Source organism: Sodiomyces alkalinus (genome assembly GCF_003711515.1).
Source record: "Sodiomyces alkalinus F11 unplaced genomic scaffold SODALscaffold_4, whole genome shotgun sequence".
NCBI classification, from domain to species: Eukaryota; Fungi; Ascomycota; class Sordariomycetes; order Glomerellales; family Plectosphaerellaceae; genus Sodiomyces; species Sodiomyces alkalinus.
This window is the reverse complement of record NW_021167082.1, coordinates 487,950-515,597: the sequence shown is the minus strand read 5'-3', so window position 1 is coordinate 515,597 and position 27,648 is coordinate 487,950. Positions and strand designations below refer to the sequence as shown.

Below are 27,648 nucleotides of genomic sequence, written 5' to 3'. Positions count from 1 at the left end.
TGGTATGCTGCCCTTCGTTCCACCCTACTTATATATCCGATCCCGCCATCGTTCGATCAAAGCTCGTGACGTCGCGATTCGCCAACATTTAATATATAGTTCACTTCTTAAGTTCTTCCCGGCGATTTTGCACGGTCGGCAGTTGAAGCGAACCAGGTTTTCCCCAGGATCAACAGGAACGGACCGGTAACCGGTTGCCTCCAGGCTCCATGGTGATCTTTTCTTTTGGGGCGGCATGCGCACCAGTCGGAAGCCATCGCCAATTGCAGACCGGTCATGCTGGACCCCCATTTGTGCGGAAACGTTGGAGCGCCCACTGTGGAGCTGGGATAAGCGGAATTCCACCGACCATGCTGGACGGTTACCGATATGAAGGGTAACTATGATATTATTACTTCTGATGGGCTCTTGAGAGCTGACTATGAAAGTTGCATGGACTTGTTAAGTGTTTTGAAGCACCCGTCCGAAGTAAGACGGACGATGTCGGGAAAATCAAAGCCCATAGGGGCAGTCTGTGTAGGGCGAAGACTCGAGGAGTTTACAGAATGCTCCTGCGCAGGATGCGCTGATTCTTGGCTACTTAAAGCGGATTCATATGCCAGGACGATATCCGCCAAAGCAAACATGGAAGTACGGAATAAGGTTAAATGATGGTATAGAAGCACAGTCTTCCCCACACAAGCACCGGACCGCCGCCAGAGTAACGGGCCGGCCTGGCGACCCGCAATCGGGACGTGGACCGGATAGGGACCCACTTCTCCGCACGAGAAACGGACAGCCGATCTCCCTGGGGGTACAACGTACTTTGGACTCTGCAGAGAACTTGGAAGAATGACAGCCAGGTACTATTCCTTGGTTATGCTAGCTAAGTTTTCTTCTATTAGATTTCTTTCAGGCGTTTCTCTTCTTCTGCGCTCTCTTTCGTGTTGACCAACTTGGCTGAGAAGACCTCACTAGACTATAAAGTTGAGAGGACTTCAAGGTGTGAAGAATACCTTACTCGAAGAGGTCTACCGGGAACCACACGTCCGACGGAAAAGAGCGGAGTATGGAGTATAATATGTATCAAGGAGTACCTAGCATTTCCCCATTTTTTCTTCTCTTTTTCATCAGAACAAAAGTGAAAAAGAACAAAGAACAAATTAAATCCCTATAATTCGTGACAGCTAGGTGAGTCGCAACAATAAGCTCAACAAGCTAGTACCCCCACGTACGAAGCTGAGAATTTTTCCGTGGAGAAAGAAAACGCCGGCGGCGTGGGGGTTCGTGGTTCCACAAGACAAGCCAATCAACATGAGCCGTTTTCACTGCATAGTAACCTTGTCGTCAAGGTGGGACTGTGCTTAACCCACTTTCTGGCTGACAACGACCAGCAATTTGAGGTCTTTGGACAGTGCCAATACGGGGTCCGCGACTGAGGCTAGTGGATAAGATGTCCTCCCTCCACTTTCCTCCTCATCAAGTGGGGGCTTTCCACCCTGTATCCGCCTGGAAACCCCGCATTTACCGGTTCTGTTAGCAGGTGCGGATACGCCCCAGCTTCTTTCTGGGCGCCACTTCCAGCCAAATTTGCGGGGAGACTCCGATGCCTTTACTAATACGAACTCGGGGGAAGTACCTCACCTCACCCAGGTGACCAAGTCAACGGCCAACCTCAACTTTCTCCCTCTTTTCTTCTCTCCCACTCAACTCCCACCTCCCACTCACCACCCACCCATCAAACCTCGGATCACCTGTATAGGCTGTATTTGGTCTACTGGTATTCTGCGACAGACTGTACGACCTGCCGACACATTAGATCCGTCCCACTTCCATCTGTTTTACGGTTTACCCCCTGTCCTGCGATACTGCGAAGGATCGCCAACGAAAGCGTCAACTACCAAAACAACTCACTGTCAAATTGAACGGCCGCCTTCCTCGGTGTGCTCAACCTCCACCGCTGTCAACCCGTGTACCCTTGCCCCACGCATCACGACCCTTTCCACGAAATCCACGACGACTCACGACTCACGACTCACGACTCACGACTCACGACTCACGAGCATAAACCAACTCCGGTCCCCCCAAAGGAAGACGAGATGCGCGGTTAATCCGCCGTCCATGACGATCCAGCAAACCCAGCGTCGAGGCGCGACGCCTTCTGATGGTCCGTCGGGAGCGTCCCCTGGGTCAGCAACCAGGGCCTCGTCCTATCGTCGTGCCAGTCGCAAGGGTGCACCTCGCAAGTTCACTTGCCCCTACCCCGGTTGCGACAAGGTCTATTCGCGGGCTGAACATCTCCAGAGACATCAGCTGAATCGTACGTACTTTGCGGGTATTTGCCGCATGCCACCCTGTTCTTTCCCATACTCGATGATTTGTAAACTGCACGTGTTAACCTTGTTATCCTTTACTATTTTATCCTCTATGCATCGCTGACCCCTCGGTCCCCTCCTAGATGCCCCCAAGGAGATCTTCAAGTGCGACATTCCTGGCTGTGAACAGAAATTCGTCCGCGCCGACCTTTTAGCCCGACATAAGAAGCGTCATTCCCCCAATTATGTGCCGCGTAATCGCGCCCCGAGCTTCACGCCTGCTACTTTGCAGCAGGCGAGCAGTAGCACCAGCCCAGAGAGCGCCTCCGCCGCCGCATCTATCACGTCTTCTCATCACATGTTCCGCCCTCCAGCGACTGCAGCTGCGTCCACGATGACCCCTACGACGATCCCTCCTCTTCCCGCCCTGCCTCTCTCTGCTCCCGTTGGAGGCCCTTCTCTCCCTCGACCTTCCCAACCTCAGCAGCCTCATCGGCCGAGCCAGTACTCCTCCCATGTCGTGACTACAGCCCCGAGGACGGCTGGACCGCACGACGCTGCGATCCTGTTGACCCCCGACTCGAATACAGAACACACACCGACCAGTCTACACCATCCTCGGCCCAGCCATACCCAGGGGCAGGGGCAGGCGCAGGGGCAGGCGCAGGGGCCTCCTCGTATGCCTCAGCATCCGCCCTCCAACGCCTGGCCCAGTCAGCCCATGATGGACGACCTAGCTGTCGACATGATGCGCCCCAAACCCGCCCCGTACTATCCTAGCGAACCCTCGGCTCCCGTACCCGAGCCTCCGTCCATGCTGCCATTTAACAATGTCGGCTTCACGCCCGACGGCCAGTTGTCCGAGAACTTCGCCGTCTGGCTCTTCGATGCCCAGGCCGGTAGCAACGACCTCAACGCCGTCGCCAACATTCCCTTCCTCGAAGGCGGCCTGGAATCCACTTTCAATAACAACATCCACTACGACTATGAGAGCCTCACCAGTCGCTCCCAGCCCGAACCCACCCCGCCCCACATTGTTGAGCTGAGCGACGAGCTTGTCAGCGACCATCGCCGTCAGGAGATACTGCATTGGTTTCGCATCTTCCGGGCGAAGCAACCCCAGTATGAATCAGCCATCGCCAACGTGGGCCAGGAGGGCGGCGGTGGCGACCTGCCGGGCCTGAGCCTCGACATGTTGCACCGTTGCCTCCACGAGTTCTGGTCGGCCGTGTCGCCCCGTCTCCCCATCGTACACAAGCCCTCCTTCTCCTGCGACCGCTGCCCGATCTTCCTGCTCATGGTGATGATGGCCCTGGGCGGCGCCTCTCTGCGCGCCCGCGATACCACCGGCACCTTGACCGAGTACGGCGGCTTTGCGGACCTCGTCATCGTCAGCGTCCGGTGGGAAATCGTCACCGCCGAGGACGCCTCCCCGCCCGTGGCCCTCTGGGTGGCCCAGGCCCTCGTACTGGTCGAGTTCTACGAGAAGCTCTACTCGTCGCGCAAATTCCACGAACGCGCCCACATCTACCACACGGCGACCCTGACCCTCTTGCGCCGCGGCAGTCCCCTCATCGGCCGGGCCGGGAGCGAGTCTCCGCCCGAAGAGCAAGTGGCTCAGGCGAGCGACGGCGACGGATCGCGAACGTGGTGGATCCGCTGGGCCGAGACCGAGTCGATGCAGCGCGTCGTCTTGGGCGCCTTCATGCTGGACATTACCCACGCCGCCATGTTCGGCCACCTCGCCGACATGGCGCCCGACGAGATCCGCCTGCCGCTGCCCTGCGACGACGGCCTCTGGACGGCGCCGAACCCGGAAAGTTTCCGGGCCGTCGACAGCACGTACCGCATGTACGGCATCAAGCAGATCTCCTTCCTGGAGGGCCTCAAGACGGCCCTACACTGCAACCCCGTCAAGACGCACGCGTTTGGCCGCATGATCATCATGTCGGGCCTGCTCAGCGTCGGGTGGCATCTCAACCACCGCGACAGCCAGGTCAAGTGGCTGGGCGGGACGGGCCACGGTCACGGCCACCACCGCAACCCGGAGCACGAGACGTGGCGCAAGACGCTCCTGCGGGCGTTTGACGTGTGGAAGGACAGTTTCGACGCCGACATTGGGATCGGGGACCCTGGCGACGGAGGAGGGGGCGGAGGGGGCGGAGGGGGCGGCAGCAGCGCGAACGGGCCCATCCACTCGGCCGCCGTGCTGTACCACCTAGCGCACATCAGCCTGCACGTGAATATCATTGACTGCCAGGTGTACATGGGCGCGAAGCGCCTCGTGGGCCGCAAGGTGTCGACGCGCGACTACGCCAACGCGAAGTCGAGGATGAAAAGCTGGGCTGCCACGGCCCTGACCCGCCACGCCGTCCTGCACGCCTTCAAGCTGCTGCACCGGGTGCTCGTCGTCGGCGGCGCCGGGGCCGACCCGGACGCGATACGGAGGAGATCGAACGGGGGGTTCGCAACCCTGGCCCAGACCCCGCGGCTCGAAGCGTACTATTCGTGCCACACCGAGCCGGATCCGCACCGTCCTTGGGTCCTGTACTACGCGGCGTTGAGTATCTGCTCCTTCGTCCGGGCGCTGGGGAACAAGGTGCCTGGTGTTGTTGGCGGGAATGGCGGTTTCGGGGCAGGTGCGAGGGATGCCCGCCGAGGCACTGCTGCTGCTTCTGCTTCTGCTGCTTCTGCTTCTGCTGCTTCTGCTGCTTCTGCTGCTTCTGCTTCCTCGCGGGAACCGTATGTTCGGACCGTGACGTACCTGTCTCGGGTGGCAAGGCTGCCTGCGCTGACGGAGGAGATGGCTCGGACTTTGGGAGATGGGTTGCCGGATTTGCTGCAGATGTTGCAGGAGAGTCTGGAGGGGACGCATTTCGAGCTGCTGCGGGAGGCGCGGGAGCGGTTGGAGGTGTGTCGCGAGTTGCTGGTGGACGGGCATAGCTCACGGTGAAAGGACTGCTTGTGATGCGTTGTGTTGTATTTCTTCCTTGTTTTCCTGTTTCTTCTTCGTCCCCCGAGTGGGATAGGTTCATGGCGCTTACGGCAAGGGATTTCAAGGATGGAGCGGGCACGTTGCTATACCCACATGAAGGATACGGATACTTGTGGTGCCTCTTAAGACGGGTGTGGAATATCTGATTCTGCATTGGGGCGTACTGGCGCGACGGATGGACAGATGGTTGTTTACTTGGGTCTTCGGTGATATAGATGCCTTTTTTCTTCTTCTCATTTTCATGGTGACTCCATTTCTATCCCATATCCCATTCCGTTTCAGTCATTCAGACGTGATCCTCGACGTTGGCGATGTCTTTTGATGGTGAATCCTTCTTCGCACCCTTCGCCGGTTCCTCCCCATCCTTCCCCCGCGTCTCGTTTTCCACCTCCTCCTCCCCGCCCGCGACCTCAACATCCCGCACAGCCTGCTGCAACCCCCCCTCCTGGCCGTTCTCCCCCTCCAACCCCCGGGAAAGCGACATGAAGTGGTCGACGATGTCCCTGCGGTCCTCGAACAGGGCCAGGTCCAGCGGGATCTGGTCCTTGTCGTTCGCGGCGGCCGGGTTGGCGCCGGCTTCCATCAGGAGCTTGACGACGGGGAGGTGGCCGCGGAGGCTGGCCCAGTGGAGGGCGGTGTTGCCGTATTCGTTGGGGAGGTCGAGGAAGGTTTTCCTTTGGGGGTCTTCGGGGGCGGGGGGGAAGTGGGAGAGGAGGGAGGTTACGACGTCTGGGGGGGTGTGTGAGAGAGGGAGAGCTCAAAGACAGGCGAGGCAGGCAATGAAGGACAGTCGCCACAAGAACACAGAACGCACCTAGGTTTCCATTCCCGGCTGCCATATGAAGAGGACTCGACTTGCCCTCGTCCCTTGCGGCGAGGAGTAGTTCGGCGGGCGAGACACTTTCCCGAGTCGCGAGGGTGGAGATGGATTCCTGCAGGTCGGCCAAGTCGCCGGCGCGGGCGAAATAGATGAGGTCGTCAATTTCGTCTTCGGTAAGTGTTGGCGCCATGGTGTCGGTTGTTATTATCGCAGGGAAGTGCGAGGGGGGTGTATTATTATGAGTAGATTGATGAGAGTCAACTTGGGCTGTGAGTGAGACTGAGAGAAAGACGCCGATGAAATTTTTCGACGTTGAAGTCCAAGGCGGGGGGGTACAGTGTTCAACTGTGACATGTGGATATGTCCGCACTGTGTCATTCAGGGGTAACCCAACAACCTTGGTCGTTTTTGTGTCTTCTACTTTGAGAAAGCTGTCCATTCATTTAATAGACGTGCCCATGGGCCATCACGCCTGTCCCAACTTTGCGTCCAGCCAGTCCCCCACATCGCCAATTCCATCCACCCCCTGAATCTCGGCCTTGACGCCGAGAAACATCATGACTTGCAGTTCTCGCTGGCACTCGAGTTCCTCCCAGTCGTGACTTTCTTCGTCCATCGTAGCAAGTAGTTTCGCTGCACGTGTCCTATTTCGAACTGACATCGGAGACGTCACGGACGGTCGACGCGACTCGTCGAGGGCAGTCAAGTGGTGACTCAAGTCCGAGCTCTTGAAGCCGAGCCATCGTAGACGAGGGACGACGACATGGGTTTCATGGTCGAGGCTCCGCGAGCCATGTTTGTAGCAGCGCATGATCCCGACGCCGTCAGGGTCAAAGTCCGTGAGGCAGTAGATGGGCAACTGTGGCCGAACCGACTGAACAAGGTGGAGGAACCCTCGCGTCACGAGATCCGGAAACCCTTTGCCCTGGGAAATTGTGTCAAGTCCAAGACGACGTTAGCCACTCTGTGCAGCATGGTACCCGCTCCTTCGTTTTGTGCAGTACACACCGTCACCAATATCCCAGGTCCAGCGGCTGAATTGCGCCAGTATTGGACGGCAGATAGGCGGCGGTAGACGGCTTCCTTTTCGATGACGAGGAGCCACCTCGCAGCACCAAGGTCAAGCTTTTCCACGTCGCTAGGCAAGGGCACCAGTACTCCCTTTTTTCCCCATTTGTTAGGCTCTTTCTTAGATATGGTTACGCAAGACTTGGTAGGGATGGTCCATGGAATCATACATTGGAACCGGAGGACGCGCTGAGGACGCCAGACTCACGACGCAGCTGAATCATGATGGGTCCGGATATCAGTCCCTTGCCAGCAGCAACCTGTCAATAAAAGTCAGTAAGAGTAAAAAAGAGCAACAGGACGGCGGGGCGTCATAGAAATCAGCATGACACACAATATTCAGGTCCATGCGGCCAAACCCTAGCGTGTAGGCCAAGTCGTCCACCACACGGTCCACGACAGCCTGGCTCTTCTAGAGGTCCACATTGTCATAGTAGAGACTCCTAAGAAATGAAACTCTCAGACTTCAGTACTTGGTATGCGGCGATGCGGAGTAGGGATACAGGTGGACGCACCGTTTGGTGAGTAGCGTCCCGGTCAACAACGCAGTCCTCGCCGAGCAGAGAGCCTCGAGGGCGCGGGCTGGCCCAGGTCAGTCACCAGAGTCCAGACGAATCATGAGAACATGGGAGTTTGTCTACGAACAGAAGGCGAGGCTTTCATCTTGCGAGTTTCCGGGGAAGCGGACAGCCGTGCGGGAGGTGACGGAGGTCGAGGGACGGCCCGGACGGGCGCCTCTGGGTCGACATCGATAGGGGATAGACGGTTGTCGGTCGTGAGAGATGTCGTCCACGACTTTGCTGAGGATGTCTTCGATTACGGCGATGACAACTAGCCGATTCCCTTCGGTAGCCCGTGCCTCGCCCACCTCGACGATATCTGTCGACGACATTTGGGTTGAGTTACGGGGCGTGCTGCGTGCACTGGGGGTCACTGGGGTGGTGGAGAAGGGAGAAGTCTGAAGATTTCGAATGAGGAAGTGGAAGTGGAAGTGAGATTAGTAACTAGACTTTGAGCAAGAGACAGTGCACGGTAGAGGCACATTGGTACCGGAGTATAATCCGTCCATTGTTTGCCCTAACGTGCCTTACCTTAGATACGTAGTGTACTCCAAGGGGTATGAGAATGATGTACACCTCAGTTGGTAAGGTACCTACTCTGTACGAGTCTAAGGTACACGTAAAGACAGTGAGTTGCGTAACATGACATGACGTCACTGCAGTCTATTCAACTCGGACAAAAACGACGAGAGGACTCAGAAGAGCCGTGTGACTTGGAGAGTTTAGACACGCCGTACAAGTACCGAGTCAACCCTTGACCCGTCTAAGAATTGGGGCCCCGGGGTCTGAGTCTTGAGGTTAAAACTAAGATACCCATGACTTTTGGGAGCCGCATCAGAGATACGGTGTTCCTAGAAGTATCAAGTATGTGTTCGTTGTACGAAGCATGTGTCTCAGTATCTGCTCGATCCTGTGTTGTTATACGGAGGGAGCTTGAATGGGGGGATACTCCGTACATTGACCAATAAGAGGCTCCGTACAGTCTTGGACACTGTATGTACTCCGTACGTTGTACAGGTATGCCCCTGAGCACGGGCCACTGTATTGTCTTTCACGTGAAACAGCTGGAATAAGGTAGGTACCGTAGGTACGTATCGTATCGGTGATAAGGGCGATAAAAGGATAAAGGGGCCTCGAAAACGAAAACGCGGCCAAACCTCCATTGGAATTTATGTGACCAGGAACCCGCGGCTTCCAAAGTTGCACTATCCAAACATATAAGCCGTTCTATTCCTGTTGACCTTGTCTCCGGGCTCCGCGACTCGTCTTATTATCGATTACCCTCGACGATTTATCAAGCCACGTCCCCGAATTGCGCCGTTTCAACGCAGAACCGTGCATCATGGCTGGCCCTGGCGAGTCCACAGCTCTCTCCCGGAAGCGGGTGGCCGAGGCCATTGCAGAGCAGGAATGGCCCAAGAGACCCAAGCTTGCAGAGAAGACAGATGGTTCGAGGTGGAGGCTGGACGACCAAGATGGCCGTCATCGCTGGACCTATCTCGAGGACGAAGAAGCCGCGAAGCAGTGGCCCCAAAGCCATGCCGACAAGTACTATCTCGGCTTGCCTCTCGTGAGTTTTAGTTTTCCTCCGCATGGTTTGATCCTATTTTCAAAAGCCCTCCATGCCAAGACGCGCTCCTCCGCCTCCGCGATACATTATTGTCTAACGACCCCCCTTTGCGCCCTTCAGGACCTCCGCGACCTCCCCCCGCCCCAGAGTCCTCTCGACGCCGCACGGAACGGTTTGACCTTCTACGAGAAACTCCAGCTCCCCCCCGGCGAATGGGGCTGCGAGTACGGCGGCCCCATGTTCCTCCTTCCCGGCATCATCATCACATGGTACGTCACCAAGACGCCCATCTCGTCGGCCTACGCCACCGAGATGAAGAACTACCTCTTCGCCCGCGCCCACCCGACGCTGGGCGGTTGGGGCCTCCACGTCGAAGGCGAGAGCACCGTGTTCGGCTGCACCCTGAACTACACGGCCCTGCGCATCCTGGGCGTCGAACCCGACCACCCCGTCATGCTGAAGGCGCGCGCCCGCCTCCACGCGCTGGGCGGCGCCACCAGCAGCCCGCACTGGGCCAAGTGGTGGCTCGCCGTCCTCGGCGTCGCCGACTGGGACGTGGTCAACCCGGTCCCGCCCGAGCTCTGGCTCGTGCCCGACTGGGTCCCCTTCGCGCCCTGGCGGTGGTGGCCGCACATCCGCCAGGTCTACGTGCCCATGTCCCACGTCGCCTCCCGCAGGTGGAGCTGTGAGGAGACGGACCTTACGCGGGCGCTGCGGGAGGAGCTCTTCGTCCAGCCCTGGGGCTCGATCCGCTGGAAGGCGCACCGCAACGACATCGCCCCCGCCGACAACTACCACCCCAAGACGTGGGTCCTGAACACGGCCAACTGGTTCCTCGTCAACGTCTGGGACCCGTACCTGCGGTCCAGCTGGATCAAGGAGCGCGCCGAGGCCTGGACCAGCGAGCTCGTCGACATGGAGGACGCCAACACCGACTACGCCTGCCTGGCCCCCGTCAGCGCCCCGATGACCACCGTCATGTGCTACATCCGCGACGGGCCCGGCTCGTACACCGTGCGGCGGCACATCGAGCGCCTGGAGGACTCCCTGTGGGTGAACGTCGAGGGCATGCTGTGCAACGGCACCAACGGCGTGCAGTGCTGGGACACGGCGTTCAGCATCCAGGCCGCCGTCGCGGCGGGGCTGGAGGGGGACGAGCGGTGGCGGCCCATGCTGGTCAAGGCCCTGGCGTTCCTGGACCGGCAGCAGATCCGCGAGGACTGCAAGGACCAGGCGAAGTGCTACCGGCACCCGCGCAAGGGCGGGTGGCCGTTCAGCAACAAGACGCAGGGGTACGCCGTCAGCGACTGCATCTCCGAGGCGCTCAAGTCGGTGGTCCTGCTGCAGAAGACGGACGGGTACCCGCAGCTGCTCGACGACCGGCGCGTGTTCGACGCCGTCGACACGATCCTCACGTACCAGAACGAGGACACGGGCGGCGTGGGGTCGTACGAGAAGCGGCGCGGCGGGAAGTGGATGGAGGTCCTCAACGCGGCGGAGGTGTTTGGCAACATCATGGTCGAGTACGATTACCCGGAGTGCACGACGGCGTGCGTGACGGCGCTTTCCATCTTCCAGAAGCACTGGCCCGATTACCGAGCCGACGACATTCGGCGCTTCGTCACCCGCGCCGTCAGCTGGATCAAGACGAACCAGTGGGAGAACGGAGCGTGGTACGGCAGCTGGGGCGTCTGCTTCACGTATGCGGCCATGTTTGCGCTGGAGAGCTTGTCGCTCGTGGGCGAGGTGTACGAGACGAGCGAGCATGCTAAGAAGGGATGCGATTACCTGCTTTCGAAGCAGCGAGCGGACGGTGGCTGGTCGGAGAGCTACAAGGTATTTCTTCTTTCTTTCTAAGATGAAGCACGATTTACTGACTGGTCCGACACAGGCATGCGAGACAATGCAGTGGGTGGAACACCCGAGCGGCTCGCTGGTGGTGCAGACGGCATGGGCGGTCATCGCGCTGATGGAGGCCGAGTACCCCCACGTCGAGCCCATCAAGAAGGGCATCCGGCTCATCATGAAGAGGCAGCAAGCCAACGGCGAATGGCTTTCCGAGTCCATTGAGGGGGTGTTCAACAAGAGCTGCATGATCACGTATCCCAACTACAAGTTCACTTTTCCCATCAAGGCCTTGGGCATGTTTGCGCGGAAATATCCGGATGAGCTGATCAGCCCATGAAGGAGATGAAATGCAATATGGATATGGTGTTGCCTGGAACGCAGCGAATATGATCATACGAAATTCTCGTAATAATAGTCAATAGTAATGTCATGGCATTGAATCAACAAATCCGATGGTAGATCCTAACCTGTTGTTCCTGTACAGGTACCTATGAAGGGGACGGACGATGTAGTCAAGTTTGTACCAGTCAGTGGTGGCTCGGTGTGTGATACGGACACGAACACGGTGAAGGGAAGGGGAAAGCGGTGACAATATAGGTGGCAGAAGTGGCAGAAAGCAAGTGGCACTGTGGCAGCTGCTTCTTGCCCCACCATAGCTTCCAGAAGCCTCTCCCTCTCTTCTCTCTCCTTCTCATCTTCCTCCCAACAACCCAACAACCAACAGACAACATCACCACTTGATTCAGAAGCTCCGACAAAAGGTAATTATTTCTGTTTTGTTTCTGTAGCAAACTATTGACATTATTTATACTGGGCCAGGACCTAGCACATCGCTTCAAATCACTTCCATCCGAGCAACGCACGCACCCACCTCCAACAGTCACCTCTTCCGCGCCATCCACCATGACAAGTACGGCCGGCCAACAGGGAGTAGCCCTCGCCGAAGCAAAAGATTTTGCCGCTGCCCTCCCCAAACTGAACGAAGCTCTCAAGTCGTCTTCCTCCCCCACCTGGCTCCTCGCTCGGTCCAAGTGCCACATCGGCCTCCGCCAGTACCCCGCCGCCCTCCGAGATGCGGAAGCCGCCTACCGCTCGGCCACCTCCCGCGGGTCGCGACCCCTCATGACCGAAGCCCAATACCGTCGAACCGTCGCCCTCTTCCGCCTCGGCCGCACCGCCGACGCCGACATGTGCGCGTACTGGTCCATGAAACTCGCCGAGGGCGTCCCCATCGGCGACCCCATCTTCACCGACGAGGCCGCGCCCGAGGACCTCCAAGACGGGTTTTGGCGGCCCGACCGCGACGCCGTTCAGAAGCGGCTGCGCGACGTCATGATGCCCGTGGACCGGAGCCAGATGCCCAAGGAGCCGTTCGGGCCCCTCTGGAAGACGGCTGCCACGCTGCGCACCCAGACCATCGCGAAGCTGGATCAGCTGGGCCCCGAGGATGAGGCTCGCAAGATCACGGTCAAGTTTGAACCGCCCGAGGTGGACCCTGAGGATCCTGATGCCGAGGAGGATGAGCTGCTGCGGCAGGCCGTGGCGGAGAAAATCCAGGTGGAGGAGGAGGCGCAGAAGCCGCAGCCGCAGCCGGCGCAGCCGCCGAAGCCTGTCCGGGTTGATTTTTTCCAGACTAACACCAACGTCACGGTTTCCGTGTTTGTGAAGAGTGTGCCCAAGGACCTTTTCCAATATGAAATTACGAGCGACAAGGTAATGCCCTTGCCCTTTTTCTTCTCTTTTCCTTGTTTCGTCTCCACCCCACGACAGCACGTTTCTTGAATGTCAAGACTAACTTGTGTTGTTCAACCAGGTCCGTCTATCCCATATCCCGGGACACGAAGGGTTCTACGAGATCTTCCTTTTCGGCCACGTCGACCCCGCCCAGTCCAAATGCGCCGTCACCCCCAACAAAGTCGAGCTCAACCTCCGCAAAACCGAGTCGATCAAATGGCCCACCCTGCGCCGGAACAGAGATTCGGAGGCTTCCGGCGCCGCTCCTACCCCCGCCGCCGCCGCCCCTACCAACGCATCGGCATCGGCATCGGCACCGGCACCGGCCGCCAGCCTGCCCGCCTACCCCACGTCGTCCCGCAAGGGCCCGAAGAACTGGGAAAAGCTCCTCTCGGAGGACGAGGAGGACGTCGACTACGAGAAGGAAGGGGTTAACGACTTCTTCAAGTCCCTGTACGCCGGCGCCACGGACGAGCAGAGGCGCGCGATGATCAAGTCCTTTACCGAGAGTAACGGTACGAGCCTCAGCACGAACTGGGACGACGTCAAGGAGAAGAAGGTTGAGACGGTGCCTCCCGAGGGTGTCGAAGTCAGGAAGTGGGAGGAGTAAGGAATGGCGTCTCTTAGGGCAGGCCAGTTTGCCACAGGGTCTGGCTTTACAGATGCGAAAGTTTGACATGGCATGGTATGGCATGAGCCCTGGGTTGCGAATTCGGAAGCGCAGGATTTTTTTCATTTTTTTCTGGTGATCTTGTCTCTGGCGTTGGCGTGGTTTTGCATGGTTTACATACCACATGGGCTTGCTTCCTTTTTGTCTGTTGCATTGGGCTCCGTTCAGTGCCTGCATGACGCAGTATCCCCATTGGGACGCAAAGGAGGGGATGGAAAAAATAATAGGGGGAATCAGGATGCATTTCCTTAGTACCGAAAGGAGACGTCGTCTCTGGGGAAGGTGCCATAGGTCTATCCAGTTCACCAGACGCATAGATAGGTAAACTTGCTCTCGATGCATCGCAAAAGGGTCTACGTAGTCACCAAATATCATCTTACTCTACAGTTCGGTGTTCTCTTCTCCCACAAATCTTTTCTACAACCGCACTCCTCTCTTCACATTAGGTCAACTCACCGATGAGGGTTTTGTCGGCTTCCCATTCTTCCCTACTGCGTTCTCCCCCATCCGTGCGATCAGATACTCAGCAAGCTGTGTCCTCGACCTCGGCGCCGGCTCAGGCAGCTCCCTGGTCTCGTCGAGAATATGGGTGGGCACGCGGTGGAAGGTGCTGTTCCAGTCCTCCATCGCGACGTAGGCGCCGTGCAGGTGGCGGCGGCCGGACGCCGGATCGAAGGCGGTCCGGCCGTGCAGCACGCGGCGGTTATCGAAGACGACGCACTCGCCGGGCCGCAGGCGGCGGCGGACCATGTTCCGCTCGTCCTCGAGGAGCGCCTGGAACTTGGCGGCGGATGCGTGCCAGCGGCGGAACGCGCGGTCGGCGGACGGGGAGTCGGGCGCGGCGAAGGGCATCTGGAAGGGAGGCGACCAGGACACCGAGGTGAGGTCGCCGAGGTTCGCGGGGCTGGAGGAGCGGCCGGCGAATTCGGAGGGGTGGCCGCGCAGCGCGCGCCGCGGGGAGTCGAAGGTCAGCACGGGGCGGTACTGGTAGTAGGAGAAGCCGTTGGCGTCGTAGTGGAAGCCGATCGAGTGCCAGGCGAGCGGGTGGGCGTCGGCGGGGCGGAAGTGGACGAATTCGTAGGCGGCGCGCCAGGCGTCGCTGAAGAGGGATTCGCCGCCCGTGGCGTCGTTCTCGAGGCAGTGAAGGAACTGCAGCTTGGGCGGCTGCGGGAGGTAGAGCATGTCGGAGTGCAGGCCGAGGTACTCGCTCGTGTAGGCCACGTTCTCGGCCTGCGGCTTCGACACCACGTCCCAGGTGCGCCCGTAGAAGGTCTCCTGGAGGGCGCCGAACTGCAGGCCCATGTCCACGACGGCTTGCTTTGTCTGGGGCACGTTCTGGATGAAGACGAGGCCGGTGAGGGCCAGCTCGAGCACGGCGCGGTGGAATTCGTCGCCTCGTTGCATCCAGTCCTTGTAGTCGATCTCGCGGAGACGCCGGTTGAGTAGGATGCGCTTGTCCCAGAAAATCGGAGGGGCTACTTCACGCGGCAGCTGACGTCGGACGTCTTGCATTAGATAACCGGCGCGACCGGCGCTCGGCCGAGAGACGAGTTCCTCAAGCTGTTGTGGCGTGAAGACGGAGACGTGGCCCCGCTCTGCGAAGCGGGGGATGTCGTTGCGCCACTCGAATTGCCAGTTCCCGTCGCTGGTTTTCCGGACCGACTTGATTCGGAGGTCGGGTGGGATTTCGGCCGTGGCGAAGCTCTTGTTTCCCGAGGAGGGGCTTCTGCTCTGGGGACAGTTGTCGCGGAGCCAAAGGGCTGGCAAGGTGTAGTACTTGTCATGGTATTTACACTTGACGACGTCAGGCCGAGAGGCTTCCTCCCATAATTCAATGTTACGGCGGGATGTCGTCGTGTGAAAGGGTGCGACACGGGGGAAATCGGCAGCGCAGCTGGTCTGTCCCTGGAGGCCCTGAAGGGCACGCGCCTTGAGGAAGCGCGGGGAAAGCAGTCGTGGAGGCATCTCAGCCGCAAGGAATGACGCGAAGGAGATCCGGGAAGTATGCAAATTGCGAGTCTAGTAGGTGAAGCAGAGCAGAAGTTAAAGAGAGAGGAAGAGAAGAAGAACAAGAAGAAGATGGTGATGGTGATGAAGGAGTGGATGGGACGATAAAGAAGAAGTATTGAGTACACAGTATTAGGCCGAGGCAGAACCCGATGAGGGGCCATCGTACTGCGTACATGATAGAATCTGACACTGTACGGCTGTACCTGTTCTAGGCCCTGAATTGACCAATGAGATCAAGTCCGCGAATTCGTAGGGAAGGACCCAAAGTTACGTAAGGTACCTAAGGTACTTACCGTTGGTAGTACAGTACAAATTACAGAGTAGATACTGTCATGTGTTCGGTTCATTCACTCTGGACTTGAACTGTCGGACGCGCCTCAATCATCTGGCTCTTCACATCTCTCTTGCCATTCATTACTTTTTCATGATCACTATCCCGTCGCGAAGACCACTGCCTTATAGACAAATGCCAAAATAAAGAAGCCAAATCTCCCGAGTCCTATACCATTAGTCCCAACGCCAACAACTCCCCATCCAGCAAAGCGCCAAGTCGCTCTACCTGTTGCGATTGCCCGACCATCGCTTGATCATGACCTCTCGAATCTTATACAGTTTGAACACCTCCGCCGGGCCCTTCGACATGGCTTCCTCGAACGCAGGCGGCGGCGGGATATCGACATACACGAGCACCAAGCTCTTCTGCACGTGGGCGAGGACGCGGACCATGGCGTGGAGCCACGGCCACGACTTGGACGGCATCTCCTGCCCGCTCGCCTTCCACCACGGATGCGTGTAAGACGGCATGACGCGGATGCCGAACTCGGCGTGGTCGAAGACGGGACCCCTGGCGTACAGCATCCAGTCCATGCCGAACTTGATGCCGGGGCGGGGGACCCATCCGAGGGAGCGGAAATGGTGGTACACCGCGTAGTGGACCAAGAAGCCGTCATCCGGTCGCAGTTCATCCAGGGATAAGGGTGGGAACTTGGAGTTCCGCCGGAATGCCTGGAATAAGGCTGGGACATCCATGGGTGAGCGGGTAGCGGGGTCCAGGACCTTCAGGGCTCCGAGCCCGAATACGAGGAAGAAGGCTTCTTCCGCTACGAGCTGCAGGTGCTCCATGTCCTCCTTGATTTCCTCTCCCTCTTCTTCTGAGTGCGGGAGGGCAGACGACGAGGCTTCGACGTCTTTCTCTTTCCCATTCTGCGCACTGTAAGTGACACCAGAGCCGGGAAGTGCGGCGAGTTCCCGGTCGAGGGGTGAGGGCTCATCCACGGAACCGTTCGCACGGTCATTCAAAGCCGCGTGGTGCAGGCTTGGCGGATCAAGTAGTTGGTATATCGTAGACTCAACGCGCGGCGAGAAGCGAACACTCTTCTTGCGCTTTAGAGTCTGTCCTTTAGTTGTGTTGTTTGGTGTCTTGGGCATGCCGTTTGGAGACCTTGTCTCGGGAGAAAGGATGGATGGCGGTGGATCTGCGACAGCTTGTTCGCCATTGACTGACCCGTTCGGCCCAGCCGCCGGGCTACTTTGATCCCCATTTTGCCCCTCCAATACTACCATGGCCGGTGTGGACGGCTGTGGTGGAGACACAGCGGAAGCCTTCAGCTCTACCGGAGAATTGGGAAGGGAGAGCAACTCTGCCGGCCCAACAGGCGCGCTCCATGTACGGGACTCCGACAGGGAGATGTCGGAGACCACCTCCTGGGCTCTAGGACGCGCCAAGATGGCCTCGCGGACTTCTTCCATCCGTATCCGGCGAATGGCCTCTTGTTCGGCCTTGGCCCGCTCCCACTTCATCCGGAATCTCTCGGCTCTTCGACTCTCAGTCAGTTCTTCACTTACGTGGGCCTGCAAAACACCGCGCCGTACTTTCTCCCGCTTCAGCCAGTTGGGCTCGCTACGACTTAGGTTCCCCTTCCCATAAAAGCCTTGTTCCCACAAGGCACGCATGGCCTTCTCGTCAAACACGTTGACGGATCCGGACTCGGGTGACCAGACACCTTCCCATACGACGGATGGTTCGGCGGGCGGTGGGGACAGGACTTGTCGGGTCCATGCCCAGACAAGCTGGATCAGAGACAATGGATTATTGGGGTAGAAGGTAGGGAGAGGAAGTGTGCGGATGGGCGCCGGAAGGGCGTATAGTTCATGGAGTGGTGGTGGTCTTGGTTGGTTAGGCTTGGGCGGCCGACTGGCCGACGAGGCCGTCACCGGGACGTTTCCCCCATTTGGGGCTGAGGTTGAGGAAAGAACTTCAGCCATGATAATTTTACTTCATTTTATTCTGGTGGAGCATTAGCCACGAATCCCCCAAAGACCGAGTCAAAGAGACAAATCAAGACAAAAGACAAAAGACCAGTTCGCATCAGATACCGTTGTAGTCTATATTTGTGGCAGTCATCAAGGTCAATGAAGACGCTTTTAGCACAATTGGAAATTGGTGTCATCATAGCAAACAGGGAACTTCGTAATTCAAGCGCAAGATCGAGAGCCGATGCGTGATGATCGGTCTCTCCAAGACCAAAAAAAAGAAGAAAAAAAGAAAGTTGAGAAACTCACATATGAAGGAGATGCTCGTCCACTGCTTGTTCGGACGAGATCAATAAGAAGCATACGTGCAAGAGCTACCTTGATATCCAAATAGCTCAGTGCCGAAGGCTTCAAGGAGGCTGTTTTGCAGCCATTGGGGGTTGTGGTTGGATGAGAAGAGAACTCGATTTGGAGCTTGGAAGAAGAGGTTGAAGAGAAGGAGCAGAGATTCTCTTTGCCCCTCCCGTTCCGAGTTTTCTTCTTTGCAGGGTCTACGGCTAAGCTTCGGTGATTGGCTGCCGGTTTCTGCCTCAGGTCTCCACTGCTTCTCAAATCGTTAAGGTACCCTTATTGTGTACCTGCCTAAGGTAAGGTAATTACCTTAATAAGCACTTGAGCGGTCCGTACATCGAAAACCCATGTTCCGTCCTGACACTGTGTGGAACTCTACCTAAGGTACCTTACTTCGTACCTTAGACATCGTAATCTCACGATGCATGCGTGCCTGTCGATATCGTGTCTTGCCGCTCCTTCCGAACATCTTGCTGACGGCCGACTTGGTCTGGCCCAACTCCTCACCCCCTTTCTCTCTTTTATTTTTAGTCTCTTTTTAATACCTTCATATTTTTTTCACGGGTGGGAGAGTCTGGCTACGGTCTCTTCCATACGATAAATCGCTTGGTCGACGATTTTGCGACGCACCTCCATCTATGGCGTTTGGATCCTCCAGTTTCCCGATCGTGCGTCGTATCTGAACCGCCTTTGGAATTTTTTTCTTCCTTTTTTTATTTACTTTCTTCTTTTTGCCAGCTCAACAGAGAACGCCAATCATGACTGACCTGTCGCTTCTCGTCGAAGCCGCCGCCTACATCTGCGCTATTTGGAGCTTTTTTGTCTTCATCGTCCAGTCCATCGGCATCAGTCGGATGTGAGTTGCTCGGGCGAGAACTCGCGGCATCGAATCCCCCGTCTTCCGCCAGGCACTAACCTTTTTATTAAAAAGTTTCGCCTCCTGCTCTTATCGTCCCCGACCACCAGTCACTCCGTCGCTGCCGAAAGATCAAGTACCCCATGTCACCATCATACGACCGGTCAAGGGTCTCGAGCCCGAACTGTACCACTGCCTCGCGTCTACCTTCCACCTGGACTATCCTCTCGACAAGCTGACGGTTTACCTTTGCGTGTCGGAAAAGACCGACCCGGCATATCCCGTCCTGCTCAAGCTCGCACAAGACTACCGCCAGTTCGATGTTCGTGTCTTTGTCGAGCACGACGACCCGTTACTTCATGGAAGCGCCGGTCACGTCGACAATCTGGGCCCCAACCCGAAGATCAGGAACGTCAGTCGCGCGTATCGTGAGGCGAAGGGTGATATCATCTGGATGATCGACTGCAACATCTGGGTAGGCAAGGGCACGGCCGGTCGCATGGTCGACAAGCTCCTGGGGCTGCGCCACGACGGGAAACAGGGGCAGCCGTACAAGTTTGTCCACATGCTGCCTCTCGTCGTCGACACGGTTTCGCTGTGGGGGAGCCCGTCGCCTCAGAGTGAAAACGAGACTCTATTGTCATCCTCATCCCCGACCTCCGAGGGTGGCCTGCCGACCTACCTCAGCCGAAACGACAACACCCTCCTCGCGCGGATCAGGAACCACGGCGGCGGCAGACTAGACGAGATGTTCATGGCAACAACGCACGCCAAGTTCTACAGCGCCATCAACACGGTCGGCATCGCGCCCTGCATCGTGGGGAAATCCAACATGTTCCGCAAATCCCACCTCGACACGCTCACGGACCCGGCCCAGAACCCGTCCCTGCCAGCGCACAAAACGCCGCACCCGACGGGAATCGACTACTTCTCCAACTACATCTGCGAGGACCACCTGATCGGCGACCTGCTGTTCCGGTCCAAGCTGCCCGGCCTGAAGAACCACGGCCTCGTGTTCGGCGACCTGGCCGTCCAGCCCACGGCCGGCATGTCGGTGGCGTCCTACATCGGCCGCCGGGTGCGGTGGCTCCGCGCGAGGAAGTGGACCGTCATCACGGCCACCTTGGTCGAGCCGGGCGTCGAGTCGCTGCTTTGCTGCGCCTACTGCGCCTTCGCACTCACTACGATCCCCTGGTTCCACGAGAGGTGGGGGGTTCCGCAGACCTGGGCCGCCATGGGGTGGATATGGCTCGCGACGGTGGCGCTGTGGGTGATGGGGGATTGGTTCACGTACAGACGTCTCCACGCTGGCCACAGCACCGAGGTGGATGAGAGGACGCCGGGGTTTGCCAGGGGCACGTCGAACCGCGGGGGGGCTCCCGGCAGGTCGTTCTTCCTGGAGTGGATTCCCGCGTGGGTCGGGAGGGAAGTCCTGGCCCTGCCGATCTGGACCTGGGCCGTCCTTTTGGGCGCCACGGTGAACTGGAGGGGGAATAAGTTTCTGGTTCGCATGGATATGAGCGTCGTCGAGTATGACAAGCCTCGTACTCAGAAGCTCTCGGCTGTGCGTAGTGGTGTCCCATCACCGAATGGAGGGGTTCGGTCGAGGAGTAACAATCGGCAGGATTGATGCCAATATACCGCCCTAATATATGATGCATGCAGTATGTCAACGGTCCCACTTGCTTTCCCTTACGGGGGGGTTCTTCTTTTTTCTTCTTCTTTTTTCTTCTTTTCTTCTTTTCTTCTTTTTTTCTTCTATTCTTCTTCTATTCTTCTTCTTTTCTTCTTTTTTTCCCCTCATAGCCATGTAAGAAGCGAAGGACCGCAGGGGGTGGTGATAATCATAGATGTCCGTCATCGTCGTGGTCAAACACAGCCCCATCCACGGTGTCCTGTTGCCGAAGCATTTTCGTCGAGGTTGCACTGCGTCTTAAATTGGGTCCGTTCATATTCTCAAGTCTGAATCTCCGAATTTTGTTCATTTGTTGGAGGAAGTTTCCCAATCAATCAATCCCGAGACTCATGACATTTATTGCTGCTGCCTGCCCGACATCGGAAAAGCCCCACCCCTGGTTCCAGACTGGAAGGGGTACGGGGTACGGGGTTTGCCCCCCAAAAATATGGTAGTACTGAGTACGGAGTACCTATGCGTTTACGTCGACGCGTTACAGGGGGAAAGCGTCTGTGCATGTCTCGCATTCCATCCCTCAATTGGACGCCTCAACGTCTCTCTCCCCCCCCCCTGTCCTTCAAAACAGAACTTCGAATCTCACGCGAAGTCAGATTAAGAAAGAAAACTTCCCTTCACCCCTCATGGCCTGGTGTATCTGGTCACCGTCTCTGTACACCATCAACCTAAGGAAACCAATGTCATGAGCCGTAGCTGGACAACCATGAACGACCGTTCCAGCTCGATTGAGGCTTCAGCTCTCTTCGACGGCGACGATTACAACGGCAACCAGGGGCCCAATGGTGGCTCTCATGATCGTGACTTTGGCAGCTTCTCCGATGCCGAGAACGAGACCGCAGCAGAAATCGAAACTGAACCTTTCATTCAAGGCCCTTCCTCCTCTTCCTCCTCTTCTTCCGTCCCCTGGCACCGGCACCGGCTCCGGCACGGCCCGCAATGGCGACCCCGATGGGCCAGCTGGCGGCGACACGACTCGACCTCCGGCCGATCCGCCTTCCACCTCCCCCAACCACAATCTCCCCGCGCCGTAATCTTCACCCTCTCCTTCCTCAAGTTCGTCATCCTCGGCAGCGGCCTCCTCGTCATGATGCCCATGTTCCGCCTCCTCGAGGACGCCTTTTGCCACCAGCACTACGGCAAGGACCTCGCCGAGCCCATCCCAGAGAAGGAGTGTAAAGTCGACGAGGTCCAGTCGCGCCTGGCCTACCTCGGCGGCATCGCCGCCGTCATCGCCTCCGTCGTCACCCTCGTCAGCACCTTCCCCTACAGCATCCTCGCCGACAAGGTGGGTCGCAAGCCCGCCCTCCTCCTGTCCTGGGTCGGCGTCATGCTCGGCTTCGGCTGGGGTCCCGCCATCCTGTGGTTCTCCGCCCAGCCCAACGTCTACCTCATGCTCCTCGGCTCCCTGTTTTTTCTCATTGGCGGCGGCATCCCCACCACCATCAACGTCATGTTTTCCATGGCCTCCGATGTGGGCAGCGGGTCCGAGTCCGACCGCGCCTCCAACTTTCTCTACCTCTCGTTTGGTAGCGTCGCCGCCGGTCTCATCGCGCCCGTCTTGTCTGGTGTCCTCATGGAGAAGTTCAGCCCGTGGGTCCCCATTGGCGTCGTCTTTGCATTGGGACCCTTTATCTTCGCCGCCATGCTTTCCCTCCCCGAGACTCTGCGCATTTGGGCCGGGAGCGAGGTTGAAACTGAGGCTGCGACTGCGACCCACGATGACTACGACAACTACAGCCCTCGCGACGGCCAACCTAACCAGCAACGCTCCCTCCCGACCATCATACGCCACCACCTCCGTTCCGGCCTCGCCGACCTAGCAGTAGGCTTCAAAGTCCTCCGCGACCGCAACATCCTCCTCTGCCTCATGTGCTTCCTCGCCACCCAGCCCCTCTGGGTCGCCAGCTCCTCCACCCTCCCGCAATACGTCTCGAAATACTTCGGCTGGACCCTCGCCCAGACAACCTACCTCCTCTCCCCGCTCGGCATCCTCCACCTCGTCCTCCTCGCCGTCCTGCTCCCCCGGCTCTCCGCCCGCCTCGTCGACAAGGACCGCCGTCGTCCCCTCTCCACGTTCGCCAAGGACCTGCTCCTCACGCGCGTCTCCTACGCCTTCCTCGCCGTCGGCGCCCTGGTGCAGGCCTTGAGCGGGTCGGTGGGCGTTTTCCTGTGCGGCATGGTCATTGGGACGTTTGGGTCCGCGGCGGGGACGCTGGCTAGGGCCGTGGTGACCGAGTTTGTCGACCCGTCTGTCACGTCGAGGTTGTATGCCATGCTGAGCATCGTGGATATGGCGGGCGGCGCGCTCATTGGGGGTCCCGCGCTGGCGTGGTTCTTCACTAGGGGGATGGAGCGTGGTGGGTTGATGAAGGGGCTGCCTTGGTTTTACCTCTCCTTTTTGTGTGCTGCTGCGTTGGGTACCATGATGCTTGTGCGGGAGCCGAGGAAACCCAAGCCGCAGGTGGATGTGGGAGGAGAGGGGGGTATTGACGGGTTGGGATATCAGTCGGCAGGGGAGGAGAACTAGAAGGGAAGCGGTGAGTGGATATTCGAGATATTCGAGATATCGTTCTGCCGTGTATATCCCTTCACCGAGATGATGTGCAAATACGTACCTTTCACCGAGATAAGATACGATCATGTAGGTACCGAGCTTAAGTACCTAGGTACCCCCCTGCTCTGCCCCCTGATCTGACCCCGCGCCCCGCATTGCATCAACCCGCCGAGGAGTTCTACTCAGCACTTACACTACCTAGGTAATAAGCTCCCCTCCCTACTTCCTACGTCAAAAGAACCGTCACCAGACCATAACCGCCAGAAAGATCTACCCCTTCCACCAATTCACTCCAAAGACGAAGACAACCCCTCCCATTATGACAGACCAACCGCTTCGCATCGGCTTCGTCCCCGAGCACTTTTCCGCCCCGCTCCATTTCGCGCGGGACCACTACGGCCTCCATGCCGACCTGGTCCCCTTCCCCTCGGGCACGGGACACATGATCACCGCCCTCCGCTCCAACGAAATCGACGTCGCCGTAGGCCTGACCGAAGGCTGGATCGCGGGGCTCGGCAAGGAAGGCGTCGAGGGAGACGGAGGCTACCGTCTCGTCGGTACCTACGTCGACACGCCTCTCTGTATGTCTTTCTCTTTCCCCCTGCCGTCCTTCCACCTTCGCCCAAGGAACAAGACAAAAAAGCAACTTGCACTAACAGAAGAAAAAGGCTGGGCCATATCCACCGGCGCCTCCCGCCCCGAAATCTCCTCCGTCGCATCCCTCCAAAACTCCAAAATCGGCGTCTCCCGCATCGGCTCCGGAAGCTACGTCATGGGCTTCGTCCTCGCCGACCAACAATCCTGGCTGCTCTCCCCCACCTCCTCCTCTTCGGCGGCGCCCCCCTTCTCCGACACCGTGGTCCTGAACGACTTCAAGACCCTCCGCGACGGCGTCAACAGCGGCAAGGCCGACTTCTTCATGTGGGAGACCTTCACGTCCAAGAAGTACCACGATTCCGGCGAGATCCGCCGCGTCGGGGAGATCTACACGCCCTGGAGCAGCTGGAAGATCGTTGCTTCGACGAGGCTTGTCGGGGGAAAAGGCAAGCCGGATCCCCGCGTCAGGGATATGTTCGCCAAGATTGATCGTGGGGTGGAGCGGTTCGAGCGCGACCCGGAGGGGGCGTTGCGGTGGATTACGGACAACTTGGACTATTCCGAGGCGGATGCGAGGGCGTGGTTGGATACGGTCAAGTTCACCAAGGGGGTGGAGGGGGTCAAGACCGAGGTTGTGCAGGGGTGCGTTGACATTCTCCGAAAGGCTGGGGTCTTGGTGGAAGGGAAGGGCATGCAACCTGCGGATATGATCGCGTCGGATTCGTCATGATGTGCTATCGAAAGACAAACAGTAATAAAGAGGTAAAAGGACAAAAAAAAATTGAACAAAAGGGGAGACGGAAGAGAGGGCTTTGTCTACCTTACATAGTACCCCGACAAATACGCCATAACCTAGGACCGTAAACCCACCCCTCGCAATGAACACCCAACTCGCACGCCATTGAACCCCCGCTCTAACCCCGTCTAAAAGGTAATCCCATCCGTAGCATCCCTGACCCGCTGCACCGCCCTGGCCAGCCCCTCCCCGTCCTCACCGCCGACAGCAACATCCCCGAGACTAATATCCGAGTCGGGATCCTCGTACCAGCTGATGATGCACATCCTCCCCGACTCAAACTCCTCGCGGAACATACGCAAAAAGTCCTCCCGTTTCCGGCGCACGCTGATGGTGAACGACGACGCGTTGTTCAGACCCCGAGAGGTGAAGTGGGTTCGCAACAGCGGCAGCGCGAGGGATCCGGAGGTCCTGACGTTGAGGTCGACAATGTGGAAACACGAGAGGTCCTGGTCTGAGTCCCCGTCGTCCTTGGTGTCGGCAGTACCATTCGAGGGCTTTTGGATTCCGTTTGTGAAACCGTTGGTCAGATCGTCGCCATCTGGAGTAGCCCCGTCCGTATGTCCATTTGCCGGAGCTTCGCCATGTACGGCGGCGGTACCATTCGTATGTCCATTCATGCGTCCATTCGTATGCCCATTGGTCTGTCCATTGGTCTGCCCATTCGCATATCCCCTCGGCGCGTGTCCGGGCCTCGTCTCCAGGACGTCCGCGCCAGCAGGACCAACATACCCCTGCGACCGAAGCCACTTCGCGACCCGATCAACCAACTTCCCAAACTTGGCCCTGAGCTTGTCCTGCTTCGTGTAATCGATCGTACTCCCCACCCACGCCTTGCCGTTCTCAATCATCTGCTCCGACGCCGCCAGGAAGATGGGATCCCCGTCCTCCCCGTCCGTGACGAAGAAGGTCACGCCGTAGTCCCCGATAGGGTCGGCGACGAGGTCGGAGAGCAAAAGCGACGCGGGGCGGAGGTAGGCGTTCTCGGCCGTCACGCACGAGAGCAGGCGACGAAGAATCCCGCTGCGGAGATCGGCGAGCAGGCGCGTGCGCTCCTCCTCGGTGCGGACGAGGTAGGTCCCCGCCCCGCCGAAGGTCTGCTGGTTCTTCAGGACGAAGGGGAGGGGCCGGCTCGACAGGGCGTCGTAGATGCGGTTGCTCTGCTTCCGGAACCAGATGCCCCGGGAGCCCTGGCAGTCTTCGGGAATCACAAACGACGTCACCCAGGGGTTGTTGTTGTCGGAGTTGGTATCGGCGAGCGAGCGGCACCGGCACCGGCCGCAGCAGAGGCGGGCGTCCTCGGCGTGGCCTTCGACGGCGAGGACTTCGCAGCGCGGCGTGGGCAGGCCGGAGGTGGCGAGGGCCTCTTTGCTGTTCAGACGCCACTGGGTGTCGGTGTCGACGAGGAGGTCGTGGTCGCCTGATTCGAGCCCGTCGAGGACCAGCTTGTAGGCGATGAGATCGATGCCGGCCTCCCGGGCCGGGATGTGGTAGGGGCCTTGGCAGAAGACGAGGCGCGGACGCTGGTCGGCGGCGAGGACGTCCATGGTGGCAGCCGCTTGGGCACGGTCGTGGGAGCCCTGGGTCGGGGTGTCGTTAAGATGGAAGAGAACGACGGAGGTGTTGCCGCTGATGAAGGCATCTCGCTGGGGGACGAGCGACAGGTGCTTCATGGCGAGGTCGTGCTGAAGCAGGGCGCTGGCGTGGGGCGTAGTAGGGGCATCATCACCGACCGTATTGAAGCTGCTATCTTGATAAAGATACTTGCTGTTCCGGGGGAAGTGGGAGGAGAACTCGAGGGCCGAGTTTGCACCGCATAGCACCTGGGAGACCTGCCTATGAGCAATTTTGGGACATGCCTGGCGGTAAAGGTCTGACAGGGTCGTATCGAGGGTAATGGTAGGAAGACGGATAGGATCCATGGTGGTTTGAGCTGTAGGTAAGAGTAAGGCAGGGTATTATAGTAAGTAGATGCAACTGCAATAGAAGAGGGAGGCCGATGGAAGGCCGGTGATCCTCTGCTCGAAAGACTTAATAATATTAATAATAATATTAATAATCTGCAGGTGAGATGGGAAGTAGAACATTTAAAGGGCAAAGTGAAGCTCTCATCACACTTCGTAAACCTCGTAACCTACGTCTAGGCCAAGGGGAGGCCGTAGGTATTAGAAGACGAAGTGGGTGAGGCTCTGACAGGGGCCATATCGCGGTGACAAGCAAGCCTGAGACCAGCCTCGGAAGAGAAGAAGAAGACAAAAGGGGAAGAAGATGACGTCTGTTCGATGAGACGGAGAGCCTCCGGGTGGGTGATGGGATACGTATGTTCATGATAAAATAGTCCAAAGGGAAAACGGCAGCTTGCGGAATTGTCTTGCTTCTACACGTACACGTGTAATGACCGACATGGTCCAAGCTCAACACACTTATTCAGATCGGTGTAACGCTCCTGACGGCTTGTGGATGTTTGTTATGGACCAGTGAAGAATCAGTGATGTCATGATCTTGCAGATCAGTGGAGGGGTAAGGAGGGGCCCGAAGGGGTGTTCTCAGGTACAGCCAGACACAAGAGGAAGTACAGTGTGGGTACCATCCCGCTGCAGTACCCCCTGAGGGCGACACTTGACAGCCTTTGGAGGTACACAGGGTAGTACATTTAGGGGGTACGGAGGACAGGCCGTTATTGGCGAAACCGTTCAAGGCCTCCGAGTTTCAGCTGTCAAAGTGGTAAAGCTTAATGACGTATAACGTACGAATACCTTAGGTACGGATACAAGGTAGAGGTACGTATTGGTGCCTGAGACATCGGAGAAGACTCTCCCCTCTGACATCTCGACAATCGAACCTTGACCGGTTGTCTAGACCATTCACCCGGGAGATGGAGCCTAAAATGCGTTACTCCATCAGACGAAGTGATTACCCCAATGAATATGGCAACGAAAAAAAGAAAAGAGACGTGGTTTGAACATTTGGAGTCCCGTA

The 27,648-nt window shown here is 58.0% G+C and overlaps 12 protein-coding genes across 12 annotated transcripts; 6 read left to right on the top strand and 6 right to left on the bottom strand.

Annotated features, from left to right (window-relative positions):
- Positions 1 to 1,698: 1,698 nt before the first annotated feature.
- SODALDRAFT_332461 (hypothetical protein) lies at positions 1,699 to 5,745 on the top strand. Its single transcript, XM_028611716.1, has 2 exons — positions 1,699 to 2,299; positions 2,438 to 5,745. Exons 1-2 carry the CDS (start codon positions 2,101 to 2,103, stop codon positions 5,245 to 5,247), a joined length of 3,009 nt encoding a protein of 1,002 aa, XP_028466832.1. The 5' UTR covers positions 1,699 to 2,100; the 3' UTR covers positions 5,248 to 5,745.
- A 60-nt stretch (positions 5,746 to 5,805) lies between these two features.
- Positions 5,806 to 6,340, bottom strand: SODALDRAFT_294229 (ankyrin; the record flags this gene model as incomplete). Its single annotated transcript, XM_028608743.1, has 2 exons — positions 6,104 to 6,340; positions 5,806 to 6,018 (listed from the first exon to the last, which is right to left on the bottom strand). Coding segments are annotated over exons 1-2 (408 nt in total), but the record flags the coding sequence as incomplete, so codon positions are not given.
- Positions 6,341 to 6,575: 235 nt separating this feature from the next.
- Positions 6,576 to 8,069, bottom strand: SODALDRAFT_398471 (DNA topoisomerase IV, alpha subunit; the record flags this gene model as incomplete). The annotated part of the gene is made up of 6 exons (XM_028615307.1): positions 6,576 to 7,034; positions 7,118 to 7,270; positions 7,348 to 7,437; positions 7,512 to 7,589; positions 7,693 to 7,759; positions 7,819 to 8,069. 6 exons carry the CDS (start codon positions 8,067 to 8,069, stop codon positions 6,576 to 6,578), a joined length of 1,098 nt encoding a protein of 365 aa, XP_028466830.1.
- Positions 8,070 to 8,914: 845 nt separating this feature from the next.
- Positions 8,915 to 11,597, top strand: SODALDRAFT_294228 (lanosterol synthase). Its single transcript, XM_028608742.1, has 3 exons — positions 8,915 to 9,307; positions 9,428 to 11,143; positions 11,199 to 11,597. The coding sequence occupies exons 1-3, from the start codon at positions 9,080 to 9,082 to the stop codon at positions 11,490 to 11,492; spliced, it is 2,238 nt and encodes a 745-aa protein (XP_028466829.1). The 5' UTR covers positions 8,915 to 9,079; the 3' UTR covers positions 11,493 to 11,597.
- Positions 11,598 to 11,634: 37 nt separating this feature from the next.
- On the top strand, positions 11,635 to 13,522 carry SODALDRAFT_150748 (SGS-domain-containing protein). Its single transcript, XM_028606857.1, has 3 exons — positions 11,635 to 11,916; positions 11,975 to 12,868; positions 12,969 to 13,522. Exons 2-3 carry the CDS (start codon positions 12,059 to 12,061, stop codon positions 13,497 to 13,499), a joined length of 1,341 nt encoding a protein of 446 aa, XP_028466828.1. The 5' UTR covers positions 11,635 to 11,916; positions 11,975 to 12,058; the 3' UTR covers positions 13,500 to 13,522.
- An 89-nt stretch (positions 13,523 to 13,611) lies between these two features.
- Positions 13,612 to 15,651, bottom strand: SODALDRAFT_332459 (Clavaminate synthase-like protein). Its single transcript, XM_028611715.1, has one exon. The coding sequence runs from the start codon at positions 15,522 to 15,524 to the stop codon at positions 14,007 to 14,009; it is 1,518 nt and encodes a 505-aa protein (XP_028466827.1). The 5' UTR covers positions 15,525 to 15,651; the 3' UTR covers positions 13,612 to 14,006.
- A 254-nt stretch (positions 15,652 to 15,905) lies between these two features.
- SODALDRAFT_332458 (hypothetical protein) lies at positions 15,906 to 18,297 on the bottom strand. The gene is made up of 2 exons (XM_028611714.1): positions 18,132 to 18,297; positions 15,906 to 17,856 (listed from the first exon to the last, which is right to left on the bottom strand). Exon 2 carries the CDS (start codon positions 17,832 to 17,834, stop codon positions 16,125 to 16,127), a length of 1,710 nt encoding a protein of 569 aa, XP_028466826.1. The 5' UTR covers positions 17,835 to 17,856; positions 18,132 to 18,297; the 3' UTR covers positions 15,906 to 16,124.
- Positions 18,298 to 18,607: 310 nt separating this feature from the next.
- SODALDRAFT_332457 (ceramide glucosyltransferase) lies at positions 18,608 to 20,972 on the top strand. Its single transcript, XM_028611713.1, has 2 exons — positions 18,608 to 19,029; positions 19,105 to 20,972. Exons 1-2 carry the CDS (start codon positions 18,932 to 18,934, stop codon positions 20,657 to 20,659), a joined length of 1,653 nt encoding a protein of 550 aa, XP_028466825.1. The 5' UTR covers positions 18,608 to 18,931; the 3' UTR covers positions 20,660 to 20,972.
- A 112-nt stretch (positions 20,973 to 21,084) lies between these two features.
- SODALDRAFT_150670 (MFS general substrate transporter) lies at positions 21,085 to 23,595 on the top strand. Its single transcript, XM_028606856.1, has 3 exons — positions 21,085 to 21,165; positions 21,316 to 23,259; positions 23,479 to 23,595. Exon 2 carries the CDS (start codon positions 21,405 to 21,407, stop codon positions 23,247 to 23,249), a length of 1,845 nt encoding a protein of 614 aa, XP_028466824.1. The 5' UTR covers positions 21,085 to 21,165; positions 21,316 to 21,404; the 3' UTR covers positions 23,250 to 23,259; positions 23,479 to 23,595.
- On the top strand, positions 23,596 to 24,603 carry SODALDRAFT_276500 (hypothetical protein; the record flags this gene model as incomplete). Its single annotated transcript, XM_028608024.1, has 2 exons — positions 23,596 to 23,857; positions 23,945 to 24,603. 2 exons carry the CDS (start codon positions 23,596 to 23,598, stop codon positions 24,601 to 24,603), a joined length of 921 nt encoding a protein of 306 aa, XP_028466823.1.
- Positions 24,567 to 26,996, bottom strand: SODALDRAFT_332455 (solid-state culture-specific ATP-grasp domain-containing protein). The gene has a single exon (XM_028611712.1). It carries the CDS (start codon positions 26,589 to 26,591, stop codon positions 24,798 to 24,800), a length of 1,794 nt encoding a protein of 597 aa, XP_028466822.1. The 5' UTR covers positions 26,592 to 26,996; the 3' UTR covers positions 24,567 to 24,797.
- Positions 26,810 to 27,497, bottom strand: SODALDRAFT_358860 (hypothetical protein; the record flags this gene model as incomplete). Its single annotated transcript, XM_028614130.1, has 3 exons — positions 26,810 to 27,046; positions 27,121 to 27,369; positions 27,441 to 27,497. The coding sequence occupies 3 exons, from the start codon at positions 27,495 to 27,497 to the stop codon at positions 26,810 to 26,812; spliced, it is 543 nt and encodes a 180-aa protein (XP_028466821.1).
- Between the last annotated feature and the right edge of the window lie 151 nt (positions 27,498 to 27,648).

Coding starts and splice junctions, on each gene's coding strand:
- SODALDRAFT_332461 (XM_028611716.1), top strand. CDS start 2,101: ATGACGATCCAGCAAACCCAGCGTCGAGGCGCGACGCCTTCTGATGGT. Junction 2,300..2,437: donor CCAGAGACATCAGCTGAATC/GTACGTACTTTG, acceptor GTCCCCTCCTAG/ATGCCCCCAAGGAGATCTTC.
- SODALDRAFT_294228 (XM_028608742.1), top strand. CDS start 9,080: ATGGCTGGCCCTGGCGAGTCCACAGCTCTCTCCCGGAAGCGGGTGGCC. Junction 9,308..9,427: donor ACTATCTCGGCTTGCCTCTC/GTGAGTTTTAGT, acceptor TGCGCCCTTCAG/GACCTCCGCGACCTCCCCCC. Junction 11,144..11,198: donor GCTGGTCGGAGAGCTACAAG/GTATTTCTTCTT, acceptor GGTCCGACACAG/GCATGCGAGACAATGCAGTG.
- SODALDRAFT_150748 (XM_028606857.1), top strand. CDS start 12,059: ATGACAAGTACGGCCGGCCAACAGGGAGTAGCCCTCGCCGAAGCAAAA. Junction 12,869..12,968: donor ATGAAATTACGAGCGACAAG/GTAATGCCCTTG, acceptor TTGTTCAACCAG/GTCCGTCTATCCCATATCCC.
- SODALDRAFT_332459 (XM_028611715.1), bottom strand. CDS start 15,524: ATGCCTCCACGACTGCTTTCCCCGCGCTTCCTCAAGGCGCGTGCCCTT.
- SODALDRAFT_332458 (XM_028611714.1), bottom strand. CDS start 17,834: ATGGCTGAAGTTCTTTCCTCAACCTCAGCCCCAAATGGGGGAAACGTC.
- SODALDRAFT_332457 (XM_028611713.1), top strand. CDS start 18,932: ATGACTGACCTGTCGCTTCTCGTCGAAGCCGCCGCCTACATCTGCGCT. Junction 19,030..19,104: donor TCCATCGGCATCAGTCGGAT/GTGAGTTGCTCG, acceptor TTTATTAAAAAG/TTTCGCCTCCTGCTCTTATC.
- SODALDRAFT_150670 (XM_028606856.1), top strand. CDS start 21,405: ATGAGCCGTAGCTGGACAACCATGAACGACCGTTCCAGCTCGATTGAG.
- SODALDRAFT_332455 (XM_028611712.1), bottom strand. CDS start 26,591: ATGGATCCTATCCGTCTTCCTACCATTACCCTCGATACGACCCTGTCA.